This window comes from Lissotriton vulgaris, chromosome 7, assembly GCF_964263255.1.
Source record: "Lissotriton vulgaris chromosome 7, aLisVul1.2, whole genome shotgun sequence".
Lineage (NCBI taxonomy): Eukaryota > Metazoa > Chordata > Amphibia > Caudata > Salamandridae > Lissotriton > Lissotriton vulgaris.
The window spans coordinates 1,689,588,460-1,689,615,677 of NC_141695.1; the positions used below are offsets into that span (position 1 = coordinate 1,689,588,460).

Sequence of the window (27,218 nt, forward strand, 5' to 3'; positions counted from 1 at the left end):
CTGGAGCACGCCTAGACTTCCAGTTGAATCAGGCATTTTGGTTTGTTTCCTGGAATTGCAGGTCATTCCTACGTACGAAGACAACCCTACAACTTGAACCAGAAGACCTGCTCTTTACAGCCCCTGCTTTGGCACTGTACTACATATGTTTCTGGGAAATGGGGGGTATGAAAAGATTATGACGTGTTGATCAATCAGTACAATGATTTAAAGTCGACATGAGGCTCATTTCTGAACTGTATTTCGTCTTGTCTACATAGCGACTCCGGCTCAAACATATTAAAAGCTCAGAATTTGTTTGCACAGAAAGATAGTACATGGTGGGGTGGTCTTTACAATTGCACTCCTCTGCTTAGGTAGCTGTTGGGGTTTAGACCACATCATTGGTAGCATTTTGGATTGCTTTCCTCCTATGTCAGCCTTTACTTGGAGATATCGGGGGTGGAGGGGTTTGCCATTCAAAGGGTGAAAGAATTTCAGGGAATTTGTTGTTGCTGGGTGAAACTATGCAGTCAATCTTTATGCTTATATACTGAATGCCATCAATTATGTATTACATGTTGAAAATCAATAAAAAAGGAAATTATCAAAAAAGACAAAGTTTTAGCATGCAGTGGTATTCTGTGGTGCAGGTTTTCTGTCAAAATAAGGTCCTGGTAAGAAGGGATTGTACCTGAGGGGTCCTCAAAATCTAGCTGTCCTTGTATAAATGTAGATAGTTTAACTCATCTTGTTTTGGTGGTTTGTGATCAATAGTTTTTTTTTATCTGGTTGAGCAATAGCATTTCAAATATGTAAATTAATAAACAAGGTGCCTGTTTCCTAGATTGTGACCAAAAAGTTGTGAACAAGAAGAGCTTGATGCAGTTTGCCTGCCACATTGCAGAGGGTATGGCTTATCTGGAGGAGGGAAACATCATCCACCGAGACTTGGCAGCCAGAAATATCCTTCTGGGACATGACCTGGTCTGCAAAATCGCTGACTTTGGGTTGGCAAGGCTCTTGAAGGTGAGTCTCACAAATGTCTCCTCCAACATTCTAGATTCTCTAACATGCGTCACTCTGCTCACCACAATTGCATTTGGTACATCATGAAGAAATACATGGCTGAGAGATATAAATCAACACGTTAAGTAGTCAAAGCATTAGCTGAGGGATTGGGAAGGTGATGATCTCTGGAGTGAAGTCAGAAATAGATATCGAAGTTATGCAGGAATTTAGGAGATGAGTCATTGGAGTCCTCGCCGGAAACCATGATAATCCAGACTGGGAACAAAATTATATTTTGTGCTTGAAATGAGATTAGAATCCACACTGGAAAGGAGATTCATAAACTAAACCTTGGGTCTTAGGTGAGTGAGCTGCATGCACCAGCAAAGGTTAGACGGCTTGCAATCAAAGTCCGAAGGTCACTGAATTCAATAAAAGTTAATTATACAGAGGGCAACATACATCAGCATTATTATCCGATGGTCACATCATTACAGGGCTAGATGGCAATGTTATAACTGTTAGTCACTGAGGGATTTCACCTGGAGACCAGGACAAAAGGAATAATTGTTTGAAAATATCTGGTTATTTACTGTCTGTTTTCTTCCACTGTGTCCCAGGATGACATTTACAATCCAAGCTCCAACACCAAGATTCCAGTGAAGTGGACTGCTCCGGAAGCGGCCAACTTTCACAACTACTCCTTGAAATCAGATGTGTGGTCCTATGGCGTCCTGCTCTACGAGGTCTTCTCTTATGGGGGGCAGCCCTACAAAGGTGAAGCAGTGTACTTCATTCTCAGCCTAAAGTTGAGGAATTCAATGTCTATTATGTTGATAGAAAGGAAACAACTGGGATCCCTTTGGAAAATCGCCAGTCACCAGGATTGCTGCTATGCAAGTTATAAACAAGCATTTACAATGCAATAGGTCTCGCATTTGAAAGAGTTTAAGCTATTGGCATTGTAAATAACAATGCCTTTTATTTTTCTGTTAACCCCTTCACTGCGGGGCTAATTTCCCCGCGGTGGGGGGGGCCGCGCACGGCGCCGCTGTGCTCATGACGAGCCCAGGCTCGTCATGCAGCACGGTGCTCGTGTGCTCATGACGAGCCTGGGCTCGTCATGAGCCCGCCTGCGCAATGGAACGCTCAGCACAGCAGGGGAATTATCCCCGCGTGTGAGCGTTCCACGGCTCATGACGAGCCCAGGCTCGTCATGAGCACACGAGCACCGTGCTGCATGACGAGCCTAGGCTCGTCATGAGCACTGAAGGGGTTAAGGAAAACAAAAAATATAGTTTGGAAGGTTCCCCTGGTTCAATTCACAGGGAGGGGAGCAAGTACAGAGAAAAAATATCGTGAGACCCTGTGGTATGTTATTGGTCAATTAAGTAGGACCAATGTATTTGCTATATGTAGGAACTGTGTAGTGTATGGAGGGTGGGGGGGGACTGATTCCTAATTGGATTTTATGTAAAGTACATCTAACATTAGTACTAATGGGTGACACAGGAAAAAAGTTAGAACTAGGGTATATATAAAAAAATATAGTGCAATTTAATTAGGTACCTCCCTATTCAGGGTTACACTCTAAGTTAAAAACATTAAAAGCAATACATTTCATCATAAGAAAACAATTTACTTAATCATAAAACAGTCAAAAAACAAAAGTCTGACGCGGCGTTTCGGTGGTTGTTAAATGGTTGCACCTTCTTCAGGACGTTTTGACTAGGGTAACATCAAGTCTTAAGATTGAAGACTTTATTGACGACAAGACTTTCCTTTTTAGTATTGTCTTGATTTGTCGAGGATCTTTAAGGTGAAGCAAGGCCTTGTTGGGGTTTCTTTCTTATATCGGCACAGAGGAGCCACCGTTATTTTATATCGTGGTTGTTGTCCAGTTTAACATTATGGACTCCTTCTTTACATTGGAATCACAGAAAAGAAGAACTTTTCATCTATTCTGTTCTGTCTGCGGTGGGAATATCGCAGGATATATATTAGGGAGACGATCTCTCTTTTGTGAAAGCCTCGTTAGCGTGATACGGCCTCCCTGCTCCTCTGTGTCCGGGTTACCCCATGAAAACCCGGACACAGAGGAGCAAGGAGGCCGTATCACGCTAACGAGGCTTTCACAAAAGAGAGATCGTCTCCCTAATATTCATCCTGCGATATTCCCACCGCAGACAGAACAGAATAGATGAAAAGTTCTTCTTTTCTGTGATTCCAATGTAAAGAAGGAGTCCATAATGTTAAACTGGACAACAACCACGATATAAAATAACGGTGGCTCCTCTGTGCCGATATAAGAAAGAAAGAAACCCCAACAAGGCCTTGCTTCACCTTAAAGATCCTCGACAAATCAAGACAATACTAAAAAGGAAAGTCTTGTCGTCAATGAAGTCTTCAATCTTAAGACTTGATGTTACCCTAGTCAAAACGTCCTGAAGAAGGTGCAACCATTTAACAACCACTGAAACGCCGCGTCGGACTTTTGTTTTTTGACTGTTTTATGATTAAGTAAATTGTTTTCTTCTGATGAAATGTATTGCTTTTAATGTTTTTAACTTAGAGTGTAACCCTGAATAGGGAGGTACCTAAATAAATTGCACTATATTTTTTTATATATACCCTAGTTCTAACTTTTTTCCTGTGTCACCCATTGGTACTAATGTTAGATGTACTTTACATAAAATCCAATTAGGAATCAGTCCCCCCCCACCCTCCATACACTACACAGTTAAGGAAAACAACACATAAATAAAAGGCATTGTCATTTACAATGCAAATAGGTAAAACTCTCGCAAATGACCCAAAGGCACGGGTTTGGAGATGTGTGCAGAAGACACTACAATTGAAAGAAGTATTGCATACACACATGGGTTGTGATTGAGGAGGCAGTAGAATAGGGAGTTGCATAGAAGGATGCAACAGGGACTATAACAAGCAATTAGACCAAATTCAATGAGTGTGTGTGTTTTAGTACATTTTGGGGTCTGAGTGATGAGACATTGTAATGTTAAAGATTAGCCATTTTAAGGCTATGTGCTGGTCAAACAAAATGCAAGGTCAAAAGCGATCTGTGGCTCTAAGCATGGAGGACGCAAATATGAATTTAGTATTCCCTTTATTTATGTATCACCTGCTTCTCCCTCATATAAAAAAAGGCATCTTCTTTTCGTGAAATCTGCATGTTTCCTATGTATATCAAATCGTATTCACTCTAATGTAAATGAAGTGCGTGTCTTGTGCGCTTTTAGGAAGTGCATTTCTGTCACTAAGAGCTGATCTCTACAATTTATGTCTAAACATTACTAATATATATTCTCCTGAAAACAAAGTGCTTTACCCATGTATTTAGCACGCTTCCCTAGATAAACATAAACTATGCTAAACCCACTTATGTACACAATATTTGAAATCCTCCTGTTTACAGCCTGTGTGTTGCTTTCGGCACTGTCCTCCATGTTGTGCATTTTTCACTGTGACTCCGACTCACTTCGTTCGCCAGCTTGTGGTGCAGGCTCTCCCAGTACGCGAGGGCATTCTTATGGCACACAGCACCGAAGCATGTAGCACCACAAACTCGCTGAACTCTATCTCTGGGCTGAGAGAAGCTTTCAAAACTTGTGTGCAAGCAGAGAAAGAACTGGGGTAGCTCACACAGTGAAAACAGAAAAGGGACTACAAGTCGTAGCAAACGAAAACATACTATTAGAAAAAGCCAATAAATAAAATAATAAAAAAATAAAAATAGGCAGGCAATAGCTATTTAAAAAAAATAATACAGAAGGAAGCGCAACAACATTGAAGAAGAAAAAAAAACACTGGCGGGCCAAAAGAAAACTGCTGCAGGGGCTGTGTGCACTTGGAAGGGGGAGAGGGGGGTCTTAAACTGTTAAGCAGATGCGAAGTTTGGTGCTATGCCCATAAATATGATTGTGGTAAACAAAACAATACACTACTGTGAACTATTCATAATAGTTTATTGGGGGATTGTATACCTTCACATGTTTCTTTGAGACAGCAATAAACAAGGGGTACCTTTCCTTCACACATTAAGGTCCTGCAAGGGTCACTTTCTGCACTTTCATATATGTTGTGTATTTTTTGCTGTGACTCCGACTCACCTCGTTCGCCAGTTTGTGGTGCAGGCTCTCCCAGTAGAGCGAAGGCATTATCATGGCACGGAGGCATGCAGCTCCATCTCTGCGCTGCAAGAAGTTTTACAAACTGAGGAAGTACGAGGGCGTGTGTGCTGGCAGAGAAAGACCTAAGGGGGGCACAGCCAGAGAAAACAGAAAAGGGACAACAATTTCATAGCAAACAAGGCGACCCCCGAGGTCCAACAGACCCTGCAGGGTGAGGAGGGAGTGCCTCTGGAGGTACCAGCATCTTCGGGCCCAGGAGCAGCTGCAGCCCCTGCCAGGGACCCGGAGGTGAATAGGAGGGCACAGTGGACTCAGGCATGAGCTGAGGGGAGTGCGCACCTGGCAGCGCAACACAGAGTGCTTGTGGCAAAATTGTATTTAAAAAAACAGAAAGAGTGCGGTGTCTGAAGCGGGCACCGCGCTCTAAATTATAGTAAAAAGACAATGTGGTATCCTTAAAGTGGGCGCCGTGCTCCGAAGTAAAGTGAACATAAATAAATGGAGCACAGTGTCCATAAAGCGGGCGCCCGCTCCGAAATAAACATACATTTTCAACATAAATCCCCAAAAACGCACGTCAGCCATTATGAGTATTGAAGGTACTGCATGTTAAACAGCTCTTATACAAATGGTAAAAAAAAGTACTTACTAAACATGCACCCCCCCTATAGATAGGAAATTCAGTCACGACAGCCGGCAAGCAGACGATCCAGTCTGGATGGGCTGGATGAAAAGGAGACGGGGTGTAAACAAAAAAGCCTCTGTTTTAATCGGAGGCCACTGTTTTATATAAACACGGACGCCAGTCAATGAAAATGAGGGGTGGGGCTTCAAGTCCCCATCTGAAATCTCCTTGATCACAATAGCCCTTGCAGAGCGAGCAGTGTATGCGCGCTGCAACGGTATGCAAGACCTAAAAAAGAGGGCAAGGGGATTCGGACAGAAGCGTAAGAGGATGGAAATGAGGAAAATAAACTGTAATATTTATTTCAGTTCGCTTAGATGTAGAAGACACTGTGTTTGCTTTGAGAGGCGCAAGGTATGTACATAATTCTAAAGAGAGTGCATGGTAGGCTCTTGCCCTGAGGACAAGCCCTGCTCCCAAATGCCTCCTCACCACTTCAGTTCCCTTAATTATTCCAGCATGGGATGAATAGATAGGAGAGGGCATAGTGGCCAAGATGTAAAGTAACTGAATCTACTACAGTAAGTAATATGTTCCTAAGTGTACATTTTGTTATATGCCACTAAAAAGGAACTATATGATGATACCAAAACATAGTTTTCTTGTCCATGAAATTACAGCTACTTAGAATACAACCAGTGAGAACACTACTCCACGGAATAAGCTAAGTGTAAGGTTAGTGTGGCACCGCCAGGCCCAACACTTAGTTTTAAAATGTAACCATACCCTAAACCCAAAAATCTAACTTGTACTTTAATTCTAAACAGTACCATAACCTGAAATCTTGCCTTAATCTTAACCCAAAACGTTATCCTAACCCTAGACTCAAAAGTAAATCAGAATCCTATCCCGAACCATAAGGCTTAGTTTACCACCTCACCCCATCCAAACTATAATCCTACTCTGTACCTTAAAACTAACACTGCCTTTTACACTAACCCTAACAATACTCCTTACGCTTATCCTACTACTTACCTCTCTTGATGTAGTATCATTCTAGCAGCATTATCAGTATTGGTAATTTTGATGAAGTGGCATCTATGTAACCGTAGATCAATGTAGTAAATTCTCAGTAGTGCACACCCTATTTTCTACTTTCTTTCTCAATTTGCATATGGATTCGCAAATCTCTTGCGAGAATGGCAGCCAGGACATCCTGAATTATCCAAGTCAGATGCTCCCCTAAACATGGGTTGGACACTGATGCCCCTTTTTTGTGTAGACAGCCAGAGCATAATGTAGTTTTCTAAAAATGCATATGGATTAGTTCAAGGAGGGCCCTTGGAGGTTAGATCAATAGGGCTACATGCCTGAGATGAGAACAAAGCAGCTTTGGCAATAAGGGGCCAATTATGAGTCTGGTAGAACTATATCCTCAGCCACCTCACCCGATTAGGAGTACACCACTTTCCGACTTGCAACCAACATTTCCCACTGAAATTCCTCCTGCTAAAGGCAAGAAGAATTTCTGCACGAAAACGGGCCATGGATCTGCAATGCACAAGTAGGAAATAGCCCAGTAAATGTAACCTCAGCAAATTCGCTTTTATTCCAGGTCCAAAAATGTATAATTGCTGCCGAAAAAGTGGTATTCCAAAGTCGGGTTTCCCTTGAAAATGGGGAAAGTTTGGGGGAGGTGGATGTAGTATAGGAGACACTAATGGCGCTCATCCAAATAGGTCTGTGTAGGTGGGTCCGACACTGGGGGTCTAGTATATCAACTCCTACCACAAGGGGGTAATTCCCCCGCAGTGCCGGGGGAGGGGGGCCACGCGCGGCGCTCGTGATGAGTCCAGCTCGTCATGCTGCACAGTGGCGCTGTGCTCATGACGAGCTGAGCTCGTCACGACTCCGCCCACTCCCATGGAACACCCGCACAGGAGGGGAATTAGCCCCACGTGGGTGTTCCGCGGCAGTTATGACAAGCTCAGCTCCACTGTGCATCGTGACGAGCTGAGCTCGTCATAAGCGTCGAAGGGGTTAAATAGGCATATTGATGTTGTTTATTCCCATACTCATAGGCTTGAGCGCAAATGTTGAAATGGCACTATCTGTAATCAGAGTTGTCCAATAACGCTGTTTTAACTGTTTCTATGCTGCTGAATAAGTGGTTAATAAAAATAATTAAAAAAGATGAATGTAGATTTGCATGGTTCAGAGGTGGAATTACCAGACAGAATCAGTGATTCAGGTGCCTTTAATTTCGGCACCCCTGCAACGTGCAGTTTGTAATCTGGGTCTACCTTCCTTAGTCGGGGTGTCTGCGGGGCGAAGTGTTCTTTATGATACAGCATGACACAATTTTGTAGGAAATAGAGGACGTTGGTGTCTCTTTCTCTTTTAAAGAACCACCAAATTAAAGTATTTCCAAGAAGTGAAACAGCTTTGTGAGATCTAAGTGAAAATTTTAGGCTCCATTAAAATCCTAATTACAGAGGTTTATGGTTGTATTTTAAGATTATTTTTTATAAAGAACAAAGAAAGACTTTCCCTACTTCACATGAAAATTGGTCAAAACGTTACACTGAAATGATAGCTCAGTCTATTGACAAATTTGGCGAATCTCCAGGATCACGCTGTCTTTGTTCCAATTTATTAGCTGTTGTTCAGTCTGTTTTCCATTTCACCAGCTTAACAACACTAGCGGCCAATGAGCGCTTGAGTTGATATGCCTTAAAATTTCTTACAGAATGTTCTAAACTGCCCTGTGCTGTACCTGTATTGTGGAGCAATCTTTTACTGCCGTTGTCTAAGTTGAGCATGTTGTGTGAGAGAAGCTTGTACTGCTGTTGCCAGTCATGTATCTGTTCATTGGGCGGGTAAAGAGGCTTGTACCGACTGCTGCACTGGTTGCAATCACCTGGAGAAGCTTGCATTCTCGATAGCCATACTGTACCAATTATGTGAATGAGAAGAAATGTCATAGCAAAAGCCAGTGTGGTAACTGTTGGAATGTAATGGGCAGTTTGCACTGCTGCTGCCCATGCTATACCCATTTTATCGTTCATTTACAGTATTTGTTCTTGTTACATCAACCAGAAACACTAAATCAACCTATTTTTCCCCTAACCTTGCCTAGGTTGGAACAATCGAGAAACTATTGAACAGATCTGCAATGGATACCGCCTGCCGCGCCCAGAGATCTGCCCTGTGGACGTGTACAGTATAATGCTGGAGTGCTGGCGGGACCTCGCCCACCTTAGGCCCACTTTTCGAGAACTAAAACAAAACCTAAACACTATCCTCCAGAACATGTAGTAGAAATCCTTGGTATTAAGAGACAGTGGAATGGAATGGAATATGAAAGGATTCTTCCTAACCAGATATTTTTTTTTTAAGTGATCTAAAGTTGCGTTTCAAATACATTGCACCAAACAATATAGGTTCTCTTTGATTGGACTACTAAGCCAATGATGCCGTCGGCAGCGAAAAGCTGCGTAGGATCAGTCGTGTCTGAACCGGATTTCAAGATGGTCGTCCCCAGCTATCTGCCTACAGATCAATTGTGTCCCTGGTAGTGCAGGGACAGGCACATGAGCAAAGAAGAATGAATTTTGTATTTGGTTGGCAGAGTCCTATGTCAACACCACCTTTCTGGAATTTGTAGGCTTTGACGCACAAGGACAGTGTGAGAAGCTTGCATTACTGGGGTGGAGTTCTGCCTCCGGTACCCTCAATCTGACATCACATGAATGCCTAGTGACTTAATTTATAATAAATACTGAGTAGGCTTCACAAACCAACTTATTATTAAAAGCTCTTACTGAATAATGCCTAGGTAAAGTGTACATGCTTGCTTCTCATCAATGCGTTCCAGCATCATATGTCTCTTGAGGACCTCACGTCACCCTGAGAACTATCCAAGGTAAACCTCAAACTGCTCAACCCCAGAATTAGCAACAAGAGTTTTAAGTAGTCTGTCTATAGCTCAAAGTCATCGGATACAATTGTCACTGTGTAGAGAAGACGGTGAACTGAATTCTTGCCAAGCGCTCTTCTAACAAGTCCTGGATTAAGTACTAACAGGATTGAGTTTCACCGGGTCTGGAACTCATTAACTGCTTGTCAAAATAGCACCATGGACTCAGTGGGATGCGAGTCCTCCCTCTTGCATCTGTCTGTGTCATATACAGCATCCTCCATTTACAGTATTCTGGGCAAGGAATGGATGAAGCCAGTTGAGAGGGGAAAGAACCAACCCTTGACAGAACTAGTTTTTGGATCAGAGGAGCCTTTGAAGCCAGATGGATAGGCTTCTGTGAACAATTGGGTCCAAAAAACATAAAGATGAAATCTTGAACTCTTAAAGAGAAGGTCCTGTGGCGAGACGCAAGGCCCTAGAGAAACCATATGCACTCCTTCAAACCACGGGAACGCTGCATTTCACCAAGCAGATCCTTGCAGTGGGAGGCTGAAGAAGGAAGAGGAGAAGAATCCGCATATTATATGCCAGAGTTTTATTCTTTATTCAGATGTTTCCTCTTATGGGAGATGATAGAGCCCTCATCTGTAGTGGTGAAAACTAAAATCAAAGTACTGTGCTAGCCGTGGGGTAAAACAAACAATAACATATCAGCTAGATTATCAATAATACTGTTTTATTGCAAGTTTATTTGTCTAAAGAAATGTATTAAAAATGTTTTTGAAGCAAATGGTGTGGTGGTTTATGGTACACAAGTGGACTAACTGATTCTTGTAGTAACAGAGTGGCAAATAAGGTGTTCCCACTCATTAGTTGGTCAAAGAAATTGAGGTGGGAGAAAGATTAAAAAAAAGAAACGTTGATCCAGTAATCTTGTTGTGGGCTTCTCCCTTGTATGAAGGCTTCTGAGGATTCTGAGTGCAAAGCAAATATCAGAATTAAGGGTTTGATTTAGAGTTTGTCTGACAGGTTACTCCATCACAAATAGCATTTGTAATAACTTGAACAAACTATCCATCACATTTGTGACATAGTACACAACCGCCAAACTTTAAATCTGGCCCTAAGTCCTGCAAGAGGATTAAAACTTAAAAACCTAAGATCTTTACTATCCTTATCTTTTAAGGTAGTAGTATTAGTGGGGTTCTTCTCTCTTGAGTTTCTCCAGGCTGGTAAGAGGATAGGGATATTAACAGAAATATCTACGTTAAGGTTCACCCGTGTCTTTCTTTCTTCTTTAGCGCGGTCTGGTTGGATACAATTGGTCAACGAATTATCGTTCACTATGTAAACATATGTGCCCTACTGTACACTAGTATGCAGCTGTTTAGCCATTACGAGTTCCAGGCTATGTACTCTGTAACTGGTGGTCCCATGGTGACTGACTATATGCTTAGCTCACCACGAAATATTTGTATCTCCGTCAGATCAATTAGCCAATTTATTTAACCAAAAGCACTGTAATACTTGTAACCCTACTCGTATATATTTATCCAAGGTGCATTGATGGAATCCTGTACTTCTACCCCTCTGTTCTGTTTCTTTTATTTATTTTGTTTCTGAAAAACCAATAAAGCTTTTGAAATCTAAAACCTTAGATCTGACTCCAATTTCAAATTGTAATATTTAGAAATATTGTTGGAAGAAAAAAAAAGAGAGAGCAGTGATACCGGGGGGCCTTACAATGTGAAAAAGCTAATCTGTCAGTTACATCCCTAAAACATAAAAAAAAAATATTGTAACAGAGTGTTTGCGTTACAACTGCTTTCCAGGATTCACTGCACCATTTTACAACAAAGTTATTAGGTCTCTGCTAGTCAGCTCATCCGCGGTCACAAAGAGACATGTTTTCAAATCTGTGGGCTTAGGCCCGCCCATTGCCTTACCATTTGCTCACTCCATTTTCGCTCGCATATCCTTTGTGTCAATTTGTCAAGAGCGTGAATGGTCATGCCTCTTCTTGTGTTTAGCCACTCTCGCCCCCCCCGAGAATGGACCAAGTAGGTGTGTCCATTCAACTTCTCCCATTTTAGGAGCTACTTTTTTTTCTTTGTGTTTGGACACTCCTCACGAATACTCCTGTTTTTACAAGCTCCGTCCCATCCACACAACCCTATTCTTCACAGTTCGGCTTTATTATTCACACCCTCATGCCATTTCTAATCCATTCTGTAATGGTGTTTCACTATTTAAATAAATGAAATAGCTATCTGAAATCCGCTTCACAAGCTTGGTCTATTCCAGAGTTCTTCAATCTGTGGGGCACGCCCCCCTGGGTGGGAACGACACCGCCTCAGGGGGGGCGCGCACTCCTCCGTAAATCTCACCTTTGTTCTCTACTGATTGAAGAAACAAACGGCAGAGTGGAGCTAGAGGGGCCCAAAGAAGGGGTGAAAACCATTAAAGACTCATTAACAAGAAAAAGGTATTTTAAAGACCTGTAAAATATTCGTGGCTGTGTGCACAGGAAGCTGTTTCATCCAGGCTGCCACACACTGGGTTTTATTGGGGGGGGGGGGAGGGGGGCGGGGGCATGGGGGGGGCTATCCTGGTTAATTCCTACAGCTGAAATGCTTTAGCTGCAGCTGCAGTGGGAGGCAAGGAGCCCCCTTTTCTAAAACTGAAAGCAGAGGAGACTCCTTGCCTCACACTGCAGATGAAATGAATGTCTGTTACTTGCTTTCAGTTTTAGCAGGGAAGGCTTCCTTCCTCTGTAGGTGAAGCATTTCAGCTCTAGGAATTTAACCCTGTCCAGGGAGGGACAGCTCTTCCCAGAAAGGCGACAATGTTGCTTTTTAAATTACGCTGGCAGGAGCGCAATGATCACAGGGCTAAAAGGGCTTTAAGTTGCCAAAAGACAAATCCCAGTCAGGTGTTTAAACAGCCTGCAAATTGCTTCTCTTGCCACTAAATATGAGATATAAAGAAGTATGTATTCATTTATGATGTGACTTTTCTGTCTTTATTCCCTTTTATTATCAGTCATTTCATTCAGGCAGTCCTAAAACACAATTTAAAGTGCTCTCTATTTATATTTGCTGTTCAGAGTAGCACAGATAAGTGCTGAAAATAGAGCTTTAGGTGACTGCTTATTTTTGTACCAACTGGGACATCAAAATAATGAGCTGACAACCCAAATCATAAAACTGGAAATTTGTTGCAAGATCAGCCCAGTATTTATTTCCTCCACCCTCGATCCCTGGTTAATGTCATAATTGCAATAGCAATAGTTTAACATATCTGAAACCCTGCGCTGTAGTCAATAGCATGCTGAGTTACTGCAAGTGTCAGGGAATGCACCCTGCATTCAGACAGCTTGCTCCTCATTCTCGCCCTTCACTTTCATGCTCACCCTGCACTCACAGCGATCACAATTCCCTCATACTGACCCCCATGCACTCACACCATTCACCCTGCACTCAGTGATCACTCTGCTCTCACAATGCACTTCTGCGGTTTTCCCTGTACCTCAACCTGTGGCCACACAAGCACACTACACACCCTGCACTCATGTGACACTTCACTCACCTGTCCCCCTCACTGCTCAATCTGCAATCTCACTTAAACAAGCCCATCCCTAACAATGCATTAATTAGTCCTACTCTGCACTAACATTCACACCCAAATTCATATGGTCACCTCAGTCACCCTGCAGTCACTCCACTTACCCTACTCTCACACTGTTGCATACCTCACTGTGCACTCACATGAGCACTCCTGCCACCCTCACAGCACAGAGGGTTAACGTGTCTGCTACAAAGAAGGTGTACCATGCAGATCAAAGAACTGAGGGGCATATGTTCAAGGGAGTTGCGGAGTGAGGCGTTAGCAGTCATGGGTTAAAGACTCTCTCCGCCACTTCAGAAACGGACGGCTGCACCATATTTACAACAATATGGTGCAGCCTTGCGTTTTCCATGCGCTGGCGCTACACTTAGCAGTATAGCGCCAATGCAGACACCATTGCGCCATAGTGCAAGGGTGTCTGTGTGCAGGGAAAATATTGCTTATGTTCAGGAGGGGGACCTTCCTGTACATAAACAATCTGTAAATGCCATTTGTCTCACTTCCATGTGTGCTGCTTAATGCAGCACACACAGAAATCAAAAATGAGGAGAAATAATGCATTTCTCCTAGTTTCTTCAGCTGAGGACCAGGTTTTCCCTGTTCTTAATTTTAACGCTGCCTCACTTTTACGCTGCCCTTGTAAATAGGGCGCAACATCAAAATCAGTGCCTGTTGCAGTGGAACGCCCACTGCCCATCCTTTCATGCTAAGCATAGTATGAAAGAGGGCCTTATTTACAAGGCAGCGTTAAGCCAAGTTCAGTGGCTTAACTCTGTCGTGTAAATACGGCAATGCCCCTATCACCACCACAACGTCTTAAAAAGTGACAGTGTGGTGTCTATAGGTGCTTGTACATATGCCCCCGAGTATGATGAAACTATGAGTAGCACTATAAAAAAATATATATGTTTTCCAGAAAGGTGCTATAGAGAGATGAGGTGCATTGTTGGTGAGTGGTAGTGAGGGAATTCATGGAGAAGCAGGAAACACTCATTGTTTTGAACATTATTTGCCGGATATGGCCAGGGATATGCAGGTGGCGGTCGATTATGTAGTGTACCAGATTCAAGAAATTTCTGTCAGGTGGTGGGGGGGCCCAACATTTAAAAAAATTCAGCTGGGGGGGGCTCAACCTTAAAAAGTTTGAAGACCTCTGGTCTATTCACATAGCTCTCTCTCTGCAGCTTCCAGACAGTCTGCCTGTTGGGACCTCCCTGCCAGTTCTCCTCCCATTTCCTCTCCCAGCAGCTTGTTAGTTGATCCTATGATAGTGCCCCTTCTCTCCCACTGCTCCGCATCCCTGGCAGTCTGTTGTCTTGCTGCCGTTCGGGGAGTATGATCTGTGCCCACAACCCCAACTAGAACTACTGCAGACAGAATCTTTTGAATGCCATTCCACGGAATGAAGCAGTGCGCTGTGATTTTTTTTAATGGCGCCCCCTCAGGAGAACAACACAACATCGCAACACTACATATAAATGTTTTATTTCAGCTGAATTTCGGCAGAAAAATGTAAGAGATATTTTATTTACTCGAACGAATGGGTTCTTGCATTTTGTGGACGATAGTCTTTTTAAATAGCAGGCTGCAACCAGCTGCCTGGGTACATTTCTGTCCTTCTTGACATATAAGATGACTTGTTGCTTTATTTTTGGCTTTTCTTTCTAACACTTGGTTTTGTTGGATGGATTAATTGATATTGTAAGTGATGTGACTACAATGATCTAGCCTATCTCACTGATTATTAGAGTAAGATAGTGCTCCTTCTCCTATTAGTTATGCAGCGTTCACAGACTGAAATGCAAGCCTGGCGGAAGAGAAAAGTCCTATTGTCCCAAATATTCAACCTCGTCGATTCCCTGTCCGAGTTTGTGGAAGGGAACGAGTCTTGTGAGGTTTAAATCTGGACCAACAAGCTTTCTGGGGTAGAGTGTTTGGTAAGGAATTTTGGGTCACCTGGTGCAAGCCGATGGCAAGGGGCGACTCTCCTATTCACAGGAGCTCCTGTGTTGGGCTTGGACCATGTTCCCAGAAAAACATCAGTCAAGGCCTCATTGAAAGGCAGGAGGGTTCCAAGGAGGTGACTCCCAGCTGCAGGAACAAGGACCAGATGTTCGCCTTGACCTCCACCGAAGACAGCTGAAGGTTTAGGACCTTGGCTGCCCTTCTCACCACCAGGGGCTCACTTTGCCATTGGATGCAAGCTAGCCTGGCTGATGAGGGGTATACCCCCAAAACCGGTCACAGGATGCTTGTTTCCGGTCCTGGAAATACATGGCTTGGCAGTTGGGGGTAAACTTTTACCATGAGGCACAGGGTCAAGGCTTATTTGCATACAGCTGTCTGAACAGGGGTGCCGTGGCGAAGGATTAGTTACTTACCTGTAATCCTGGTTCTCATCCAGGGGTATACTCATCAAAGTCATAATCTATGAATAATCCCCACCTATGTGTGGGATCCCGGCGCATATAGAAAATACATATAAATATATATGTATATGTAAGTGAAAACATATATTTGCAGCCTAAAACATTTACCAACTGGCAAAACTGCTGCAAAATGACATGAATTAGCATACACACAGTAGTACTCTCCCAACCCCTAAGGAAGAGAGCGAAAAAGCAGTAAACATTTGCATACAACAATGCTTTATTGCCATAGGAAACACCTGTAATTGCATGCATTTGCCGGTAGGCTTCAGTAGAGTATAAAGAAACAAAGAAAACTGACACCTTGCCTTTAACGCATTAGAGTAGGGGTACCGTGCCTTTAAGACCTGAAGGCGACCCCCTGCTTCCATGGTGCACAACAGGTGGCAGTTGGGTCAGTTCTTTCTGGAGGTGCATAACACCTGAGTAGATCCACAGTAACATCTCATAACTTTATGAACATGCTCGTCTGGGGAGTTGGGCGGGAGCTTATGACTTTGATGAGTATACCCCTGGATGAGAACTAGGATTACAGGTTAGTAACGAATCCTTCTCATCCAGGGGATACTCATCAATAGTCATAATCTATGAATAGATTAGCAAGCTGATACCCAAAGTCTCTCGGAAAAGCAAAAAAGTATACATAGAGACATTGAAAAATTTTACATTTCACATACAACTTTATGCAAATAAATTTCTGAGAGACCTGTCCCACTTGTGTTAGAATTAAAATAACAAGCATGAACATTACCTGCGCCATCTTGTCTGGCGAAAGTTCTTTCATTAACATAAGCCGCAGTCATTTTGATCAGCCGCAGTCATTTTGATCAACCGCAGCCATTTTGTATTCTGATGGTCACCTCTTTCTCACCCTGCCCTCACTAGCACCCATCTGGCCCTCTGACCAAACCTGATATGTGTGCTGAGGCCATAACTAACAGGCATGTCTTTGATGGTATCCTCAAAGAGACATTCTATATGCTAATGTGCAAACAAATCCAATACAGCAGTTACCACTGGACCTGTGTATTCAGGAACACTATTTCCAGTCCGGGCTTTTAAGCCAACACTTTGAATACGTTTAGTTTCATGTTACCGTGAGGCGGCACGCAGCTGCCTACGTGTGCCAGCATGCAAAGTTCTGCTGACTGAAAAGACAGCACTGAACTCAGGCTCTGGCTTGGGACTAGTTGACAGCTGTGTGGCACACATGAAAACCTGTTCCTACTCGGCACACATGAAAACCTGTTCTTACTCGTTAACCTTCTTGCAAAGGTAGATTCTGTGTTTTGGTATGTTATATTTTTTTATGTAGTGCGCTTCTGGCGGCTGGCATGACGTCGCAGCGCTAAGTGGTACCTTCTCGCCCTGTTTATGAGTTTGCTTTATCTCCACAAATGCTCACACGGGAATACAGTGCCCGGTCATTATCTTGCTCTTGAAAACAGTTAAACACAAGCGATAGAGCAATAAGGCCACGTGAATTCATCTCACCCTTTCCTGTGGGGCTGCATTTGCCAGAACATTCCTTGCAGGTAATTGCGCTGCATTGGCACTGGCCTGGGCAAGGAACTATTTCTGCACCCACCCCATCTCCCACAGCTCTGATGATGCACCTCAGGCACGGGGCTGACGCAGTTATTCACACAGCTCTGATGATGCACCTCAGGCACGGGGCTGACGCAGTTATTCACACAGCTCTGATGATGCACCTCGGGCACGGGGCTGACGCAGTTATTCACACAGCTCTGATGATGCGGCACGGGGCTGACGCAGTTATTCACACAGCTCTGATGATGCACCTCGGGCACGGGGCTGACACAGTTATTCACACAGCTCTGATGATGCACCTCAGGCACGGGGCTGATACAGTTATTCACACAGCACTGATGATGCACCTCGGCACAGGGCTGACGCAGTTATTCACACAGCTCTGATGATGCACCTCGGGCACGGGGCTGACGCAGTTATTCACACAGCTCTTATGATGCACCTCGGGCACGGGGCTGACGCAGTTATTCACACAGCTCTGATGATGCACCTCGGGCACGGGGCTGACGCAGTTATTCACACAGCTCTGATGATGCACCTTGGACACGGGGCTGACGCAGTTATTCACACAGCTCTGATGATGCACCTCAGGCACGGGGCTGACGCAGTTATTCACACAGCTCTGATGATGCACCTCGGGCACGAGGCTGGCAGTTTGCAATGAATCTTTATACACCAATTCAAAGTTTTTAAAAAAAATTGATGCAACGCATTGTCATACACAATGTCAATAACTCAAACTTTAATGCTGCGAGACCTATTGCATTGTAAATGCTTGTTAGTAGATAATACGTATTTTCTTAGCTGGCTGGGAGAGAAAAACTAAAATTGTGTACCATCTTCCCTTGCCAGTTCTCTAAAAATTCGTTTTATACTCACTGCTAGGTTTAAGAATGCCCTCCAGTCATTGGAAGAGAGAGGTCAGGCGCGATGCATAGTCAGACTGCAAGGAGTGGAACACCTATAACTACGACCAAGGCGGAGCCGCAGAGCCAAGATTCTGGACGAGGCACTAACACCGACAAGAAAGAAAGAAGGGCTATTCAGAAGCCCCCAGCTTGTTGGTCTACTTGTGCCTGAAGTCTCAATCCGTTAGGCCCAATTGGTGGGCTAATTTGTGCAGAGTCTCTGTCCCCCTTGGTCCATCTCGACCCCCACTCCACTCTCTCTTCCTTTGGCTCCCCCAAACCTCCCCTTTTTAACATGGGGTTTTTATTAACCTGATGAAGGGACAAAGATAGGATAGGGTTAGTAGGGATGGACTTCACGGATAAAGAATAGGGTGCGGGTACCCTGTATAAGGTACCAGCGCTAGATTAGATTAGTGAAGAGGGATTGTGACCCCAGAGAAGGAATGACCTCGCCCTGCAACTTGGAATCTGGACCCGAGCTGGACGCATAGCTCCATCGCCGGTGCTCAACCGCGCCAACGCCAAGATGAACAATGGGAGCCTACCAGTGATGGCACACTGTAAATAGACACTGGAAAGAAAAACTCATCAATTATATTAGGTTAAACTTCTCCCCCAATCACCTTGTATTAGTTATACCCCAAATGGACAAGAAAACCTTTTTTTGTGTAAAATTCTACATCACTCGCATTCATAGTGTCATTGTATTGATGATAGCATGGGAATGTCATACCATATGGAAGAAAAAGTAAACTATGTATCACAAGGATTGTACATCGCCAAATGCCATCCTGAATATGCTTATTAGTTTTGCCCCCCCCCACAGTCCAGTTTTCAGAAGTGCACGCAATGATCTCTATCCCTCGAAAGAATTAGTACGATAAACTGTTTTTTTGTGTTACAAAAAATATACTGCCTCATCTAGGAATCGTGCTCATCACCAAGTTTGAACTGCGGTACAGCGAACACCTTTTTGCACACACCCTCTCCCAGTTGTTACCCTCACTGCATAAGTTATTGCAGATAACTATCTTCTCCTATTGTCTGTGTATCCGCCTGTACAACATGTATGCCACCAAAAACTACAATAATTAGCTCAACTGCATGTTTAGCTATGAGACATCTCGAAGGACTGGGGTTGGAAAATATCAATGTTTCTCTTGATCTCAGTACTGGCAATATGTGGTTGTTCGTTGGATGTACACTGTATACCGCCCTAGTGTTCCCTTTACACGAGTACCTTGTGCCCCGAAGACATTGGAATAGATTAGCAAGCTGGCGAGGTATGTTCAAAGGGAGGACTGTTAGAATTAAAATAACAATCATGAACATTACCTGCGCCATTTTGTCTGGCAAAAGTTCTTTCATTAACATAAGCTGGAGTCATTTTGATCAACCGCAGCCATTTTGTATTCTGATGGTCACCTCTTTCTCACCCTGCCCTCACTAGCACCCATCTGGCCCTCTGACCAAACCTGATATGTGTGCTGAGGCCATAACTAACAGGCATGCCTTTGATGGTATCTTCAAAGAGACATTCTATTGCCACAACAACCCTTAGCGCCCTTTGGCTAAACCACCACCTCTTCCTGTCCTCAATAACTAATGAACTTATGCACTTTTGCATTCTTCTCCCCTCCCCACACGTGTGTACTAACCAAAGATTTCAGATACTAAGATGACCAACGTAACAGACTCTTAGATCTGGCCGGTCTCACATGTTTTAGACCCAGAAGCAAGGCCCTGTTACACCATAATATTGTCTGTTTGACCTGGGGAGGAGGATAATAACAGTGGGGCTTGTATGACAACTCGCTCGGAGCGGGGACTCAAATCTTGTATAAACATGTTGATATAACAAAGGTGGGCTGACATGACAACAATGCAGTGTGTAAAATCTGTATAAAAGGAAGAGCCAAAATGAGATGCAGTTAGAGCACCTCCTGATGATAGCCCCGGTGTCAGAAGTGATGTGTTCTCCTCCTGGAGTAATAAACATGTTCTTCATTTTCCATTTCAGCGCCTGCCTCGTTATTTTGATAACTAATATTAAGGTAAATTAGAGGTGGTTTGCACCAAGCGGCATCGAAAGTCTTGGGAGTCACACCTGCTTTTTACAATTGGGCATCGGCCTGTGTATCTGAGTCTAGGCAATAATGGCGGGTAAAGGTATGCACAGACCACCATGTAGCCGCCTTACAAATTTCAGAGATTGGGACAATTTGAAGGAGAACAGTATTAGAAGCTTTCCCTCCTGCAGAATGCTCATGAGGTCTACCCTGTAAAGCCTTGTTAGCTAGTTGATAAGACAGAGCTATACAGGAGACTATCCAGCGAGAAATAGATCTTTTTGAGGCTGATAGACCAGTATTAGTGGTTCCATAATTAACAAAAAGCCGGTCAGATTTCCTAAGTGGAAGGGTTTTAGCCAGGTAAAACTTCAGAACCCTCCAGAGGTCTAGAGAGTGTAAAGACCTCTCCGGGGGAGTGGTAGGTTGAGGAAAAAATGTAGGTAGGGTGATAGACTGGTTGATATGAAAGTCTGAAGACTACCTTAGGCAGAAAACCTGGGTGTGTCCTCAGTACCACCCTGTTGGCATGAAACACTGTGTACTGTTCCTTACAACACAGGGCCTGGATTTCGCTAACCCTATGGGCGGAAGTAATTGCCACTAAAAAGGCGGCTTTCCAGGTCAAGTGCTGCAAAGAAGCCTTATGTATAGGCTCGAAAGGAGCACCCATCAGCTTAGTAAGTACGATGTTAAGCTCCCAGGGAGTAGAGGGGGACCTCACTGGTGGAAACACTTTCTTAAGCCCCTCTAAGAAATCTTTAACCACAGGCATAAGGAAGAATGAGGTGTGAGAAAGTGACTTCCTAAAGGATGTGATCGCCGCTAAGTGAACCCTGATGGAGGGGTACTTGAGGCCTGACCTTTCTAAATGCAACAGATAGGGTAGAATCACCTGTTCCTGACCTCGGATAGGGTCAAGAGTTGTCAAGACACCATATGAAAAACCTCTTTTACTTGAAAGCATAAGGCTTCCTAGTGGATGGTCTCTTGGCTTCTTTTAGAATGTTCATGCAGTCTGCTGGGAGGTCTAAGTGTCCATACTGTATGACCTCAGGAGCCATGCCTTCAAGCGAAGAGAAGAAAGGTTGGGATAAAACACCTTCCCCTGGTCCTTGGTCAACAAGTCTGGACGGCAAGGAAGTCGCCGGTGCGGGACTTCTGACAGCTGGAGGAGATCCGGGTACCACCACTGGCGTGGCCACTCCGGCACTATCAGGATCATCCTGGTATTGGTCCTGTAGAATTTCTGAATCACAGCCGGGATCATAGGTAGGGGAGGAAAGGTGTACAGCAATGTCTGTGACCAGCTTATCAAAAGTGCGTTCCCCTGTAGGCCCTTTGGGGGGACCTGGACGCGAAGAAGGGGCATTTTGCATTTGCGGCGTCTGCGAACAAATCTATGTCTGGTACGCCCCATAGATGAAAGACCTCCTGCGCAACTTCTTCGTAGAGCACCCAATCGTGCGCTTCTACGAAGTCTCTGCTTAGGCAGTCCGCTTGGACATTTTGTATTCCTGGTAGATGAACTGCCACGATGGATAGATCTCTTGCCAGGAGTCAGTGCCAGATGGCTTGCACTTCCAGAGATAGTAATCTTGACCTGGTGCCTCCCTGCTTGTTCAGATAGAACATGGTTGTCGAGTTGTCCGTCTGAACTTGGATGTAGTTGGTGCGCAGAGACGGGCAAAGAGATTTGAGGGCCAGATGAACGGCTCAAAGCTCGAGGAAGTTAATGTGGTAGCCTCGCTCTACTTCGGACCAGAGGCCTTGAACCTGAAGCTGGTCCATATGAGCACCCCAGCCTTGAAGAGAGGCATCCGTGATCACCGACTGCGATGGAAGAGGGCGATGGAATGGGACTCCCCGGAGAAGGTTGGAGCGTTTCATCCACCATTTGATCGAGTCTATGGCACCTTGTGGAAGAGAGACACGGTCCTCCGAGTGACCTGACCTCTGAGACCATTGTTCCTCGAGAGCCTGCTGCAGAGGCCTCATGTGAAGGCATGCATTGGGCACGATGTAGATGCACGAGGCCATCGATCCCAGGAGAGAAGACACTTGTCTGGCTGTGGGACTGTGATTGTCCAGTAGAAGATGACACTTCAGAAGCATGGATGACAATCTCTACTCCGAAGGACACACGCTTGCTTGAACGGAGTCCAGGGAAGCGCCCAGGTAATGAATCCGTTGGGAAGGATTGAGTACTGATTTCTTGAAGTTGACCTGCAACCCCAATGAGTTCATCAGGTTGAGACAGAACGAAAGATGGTCTTGAAGCAGAGCCGGAGTGGAGCTTTTCAGCAGCCGATCGTCTAGATAAGGATAGACAAAGATCTTCCGTCTGCGGAGAAAAGCAGCCACCACTGCCATGCACTTTGAGAATGTCAGTGGAGCGGATTTGAGGCCAAACTGAAGCACTCGATACTGGTAGTGCTGGCGCCAGATCTGAAGCCTGAGACACTTTCGGTGCCTCACTGAGACAGGTATGTGAAAGTAAGCGTCCTGCATGTCGATGGCACACATCCAGTCCCCCTGATGGGGAAAGATCTGATGCAGGGCTAGCATGCAGAATTTTTCTTTCCGGATGAATCGGTTTAGTAGTCGTAGGTCTAGAATGAGCCTGTATTCTTTGACTGCTCCTCTTTTTTGGACAAGAAAGTAGCGGGCGTAGACTCCTTGATTCCTCTGCACGGAAGGAACCTCCTCTATAGCTTTCTTCTTAAGGAGGGCAGAGACTTCGTCCTGCAGCAGCTGACTGTGGAAACGGGGAAGTAGCTTTACTTGAGGAAAAACCTGCAGAGGAGGGACTTGAACCTCAGCAAGTAACCATGCTGCACAATATTCAGCACCCATCTGTCCTTTGTTATGGATCTCCACTCTTCCAGATGATGACACACTCCCTCCCACCGGAGTGGCGAACAGTTGCGGAGGAAGCAACAGCTGAGGGTTTTGGAGGCTGTTTGGAGGCAGACTGCTCCTGGTTATTGTTGCCTCTGCCAGGACGTCTCTGCTGAAATTGGGTTTTCTGTTGAGTTTGGGAAGACCATTGAAGGATTTGAACTCTCTGCTGGTAAGGACGCTTATCCCCTTGATGAAAGTGCTTTTTAAATTCCTTACGCGTTTCCAAACCCACAGCCTTCACAGTGTCCATGTCGGATTTAATTTTGGTCATTTCATCGTCAGCGTGTGGACCAAAGAGAGAAGAACCATTAAAGGGGAGGTTCAAGATTTTCTTCTGAGCATCCGGTTTGAGGCCCGTGAGGCGGAGCCACGCCGAACGTGGTGAACAGATTCCATGGGAGTAGCCATGGGCTGCGAGGTCAGAGGCATCTGCCACGGCACTAATGACCTGGTTGGCTACGAGTCCCTCCTGTAGGATTTCGACACAATCCTGTCTTCTTTCGGAAGCTTCTCCTTGAAGTGAGTAAGGGAGTCCCAGAGGGACCTATCGTACCTCCCAAGTAGAGCAGAAGCACTCGCCACCTTCATATATGAAGCAGAGGTGCTGCATACCTTTCTGCCAAACGAATCCATTAGTTTGCTGTCCTCTGGTGGTACAGAAGAAGAGGTAGAGGCTGAATGAGACTTTGACGCAGCATTTATATAACCTGGACCTGATTAATTTTCTCTACATTGATGTGCGAAATGTATGATCTATTCATTTACAATGTATGAGAATATTTTCCGTTGAATATTCTGAGGGTCAGGTTTTGCAGGATGGGTCAATGATGATCCGTTACGGTCTTTGCGAATTAATTTGAATATTTTGTATCACTATCTATTTGATTTTTCACTTTCTCTCTCTTCACAACCCACTTCTTCGCACTTCTTTGCTATGCTGCACGCTCCTTCGGGGCAACCGCTATGGATTGTAATGTTTTGCAATCATGAATTTTTGTAAATTTGTTTGACCGGGGAGCAATGAATTAAAAATACTGCTCTTTATTGATACTGCTGTTTTTTATGCCCTGGCCATTATATTATTGTATAAACATATGCATTTATGGATAGAGCTGATTAATGTATATATGCTCGTAAATTTGTTGAATTAATGAACATTTACTGATGGATTCAGTTTATAAACTATAGAGTTCTTGGACCACTGTATTCTTATAATGAATGAGACTTTATGGCAGCCGCCACGATAACAATCAGCCAGAGGATCCGATCTTAGGAACAAGGGGTCCTCTGCGGGCGCCTTGTACTTCTTGGCAAGTCTTGATGGTACAGAACCTACCACTGCAGGCGTGAGGAAGGTAGCCAGCGCCGGTTCAAGGAAGCCGGGCACCAGAGGCAGCAGCGGTCTAGGCGCTGTCCGGTGATTAAGTGTGTCGAAAATTATAGAAGTAGGGACCACAGGAGTATGCAAAGAGATGTTCAGCTTCTTTGCTCCACTGCCCAGCACATCTGTAAAGGTTGCGATGTCATCAATAGGTGAGACTCTTGACGGAGGAGTGTAGAGAAGGTCGGAGAATAGTCCCGGGCCGTAGACCTCGTGGAAGAGGACCAAGTCAGAGATCTAGTGCGTCCTCTGTGATGAGACCTGGCTCGATGGCTGTGCCGACCCCTGGATCTAGGCCGATGTCTAGGCGGAGATCTTGGTCTGGGGAAGGGCTTGGCAGGTGTTCTGGCCCGTACGGGAGAGTGTGATCTGGTAGGAGATCTTGGTCTGGGTGAAGGATGTGGCCTCCGTGGAGGAGACTTAGTCGGCCTGACCGGAGTGCTTGTCCTCGGAGCAGACGGCGAGAACGTGCGGGAGTAATCCGAGCCCGGACTACTGCAACCGCCCGAAACAGCTCCCTGGGGGCGGTGAGATGACACACTGCGTGATATGGCCTTAGATCTGGGGGACGCTTCTGGCGAGATCTTCACAATGTTCATCTCAGGAGCTGAAGATCTGTCCCCTGATGATCTGGAGCCAGGGGACTCCACAATCCCCGTGTCCCGTTTCCTCGACGGCGAAAGCTTCGACGTCGAAGACGTTTGTGTGACCAATGGCGTTGAACGAGGCCTTTATGTTCTCGACGTCGATCGTCCACGCCTTAGCGATCTCGACTGCGATCTTCAGCGGCGAGTCGATCTTCCTCGACGTCGAGTAGAAGGCGAACCTCCATGGCGTCCTGTCGACGACGACCTTCGACGTCAACTGCTCTTGATGTTGCCTAGGTGTCGACCTCCTTGACGTAGAATGGTAGGATCTCGACAACCCTCTCGCCGGCGGCAATGTGTAAGCCATCATAACTCTTGACGCTGACCCCCTCGAGGGCGGCGGAGAGTGTCCAGACGTCGACGGAAACCTCGACGGAGACTTGGCAACATCAGCAGCCACAGACTTCGAGCCCGAAGTGTGGCGTCTCGACGTCTACTGAGTGTCTGAAAAGTTTCATCGCTCCATCCATCATCCCTTCAGGTAAGAGGCATAAAAAACACAAGAGATTGAAGTGTGCTTCGACCTCTTGTGTTTTGTTTTTTTTGCCTCTTACCTGACAACTTAGATTGATAGGAGAAGGACTTGGGACTCCCAGAGCGGTGCCAGGATATTTCTCACGACGAGGAAAAAGACCTCAGAGGTCAACGGCGTGGAGTCGAAAGCCGGGCCGCAAGCAGCTTTAGGGACTGCTCCCTCAAAGCCTTCGGAACCATGGCCTGGCAGTCGGAGTACGACAGTCTGGTAGCGCTCCAGGATCCAGAGAAAAATGAAGTGTGGATCCATCCTCAACTTGGCACCGCAGTTTAAATACAGATATCTTCGACTGAGGAAAAAGCCTACACACCAAAAATCGACGACCAAACGTTGAAAAAAAACTGTCAAAAAGTGACAGAGGGTAAGTTTCTTCATAGCTCTGCGCAAGCTGGCGTGGAAAGAAAAGAACTGACGTCAGAAAGGCTGAGGTGGTGTCTCAATAGGTGACACGGATGTCACTTCTGCCGTAGATGACGTCACGTGGAGCCAACCGACGCCACCATCCGGCACGCAAGTATTGCTTGATCAAAAGTCTTCTGGATCCAGCCGGATGCCGTGGATATTCTAAGGTAAGGAATTTGCGGCTAGATGTCTCTGAGATGCATTCTGACCAATCGTCAAAAAGATGTCCTGACAATTTATGAAGAGTGATATACCAGATTGAAAATGCACAAATGAAGACATTACTATCTGCCTTGGGAAGCTTGGATGCAGACAACAGTCGTGGCTCCTCGAGGGAGTGCTGAAGGGCGGTGGGACAGGGCAGGGTAGGGGTAGTAAGCTCCAGCATACGGCCGGAGTTATGTAAATAAATAAAACAAATTACATTTTGCGCGCTGCGACACCAAATGGCGATGCAGCGCACGCAATTTAGTTTGTTTTATTTATTTACCGTAACTCCGGCCGAATGCCGGAGTTTACTACTCCCCATCCTGCCCCTCCCCCATCCTGTCCCACCACCCTGCAGCACTCCCTCAAGGAGCTGCCACTGGCCGCCAAAGCCTTTGATCAGGGGGACGAACAATTGTTACTTACCTGTAAACAGGTGGTTCTCCAGTATTGGTGTCTTTCATAGATTCACATGCTTGAATATTCCCCGTCGTCGGAGTGGGAGTCCCACGGTAAATAAAATAGCAATAAATACTAAATATATATATAATATATAATAAATACATAAAGTATATAATAAGGATAAACCCAAAAAATGCATAGAAGAAGCATAGGGTACCTAACCAAAAAATTCTACATAGGAATGCATGGGAATATAAAAGTTCCAATGTAGCCTATCCTAGTCATTAGGTTAGTCCAAACTGCAGCCAATCAGGCGCCAGCAGCGCTCTAGGACCTTCTCCTCAGAGCTCAAGCCCTCAGATTTTCGTAGCACAAGAGTGACCACAGAGTCTATGAGGAGAAGAGAGCCTCTGAGGGGAGGAGGGAGGGTCGCATGTGAATCTATGAAAGACACCAATACTGGAG

The 27,218-nt window shown here is 45.0% G+C and overlaps 1 protein-coding gene across 2 annotated transcripts in view; it reads left to right on the forward strand.

The window, feature by feature from the left end:
* SRMS (src-related kinase lacking C-terminal regulatory tyrosine and N-terminal myristylation sites) overlaps positions 1-27,218 on the forward strand; it is a 121,156-nt gene that overhangs the window by 58,595 nt on the left and 35,343 nt on the right. Inside the window, exons 7-9 of one of the 2 annotated variants that reach the window (XM_086932804.1) lie at positions 827-1,008; positions 1,611-1,767; positions 8,906-10,478. In XM_086932804.1, coding sequence (XP_086788930.1) covers positions 827-1,008; positions 1,611-1,767; positions 8,906-9,084 — 518 coding nt within the window. In that variant the 3' untranslated portion in view covers positions 9,085-10,478. Of the gene's footprint in view, positions 1-826; positions 1,009-1,610; positions 1,768-8,905; positions 10,479-27,218 lie in introns of those variants that run through there. The other variant, XM_086932805.1, reaches the window with a different exon arrangement.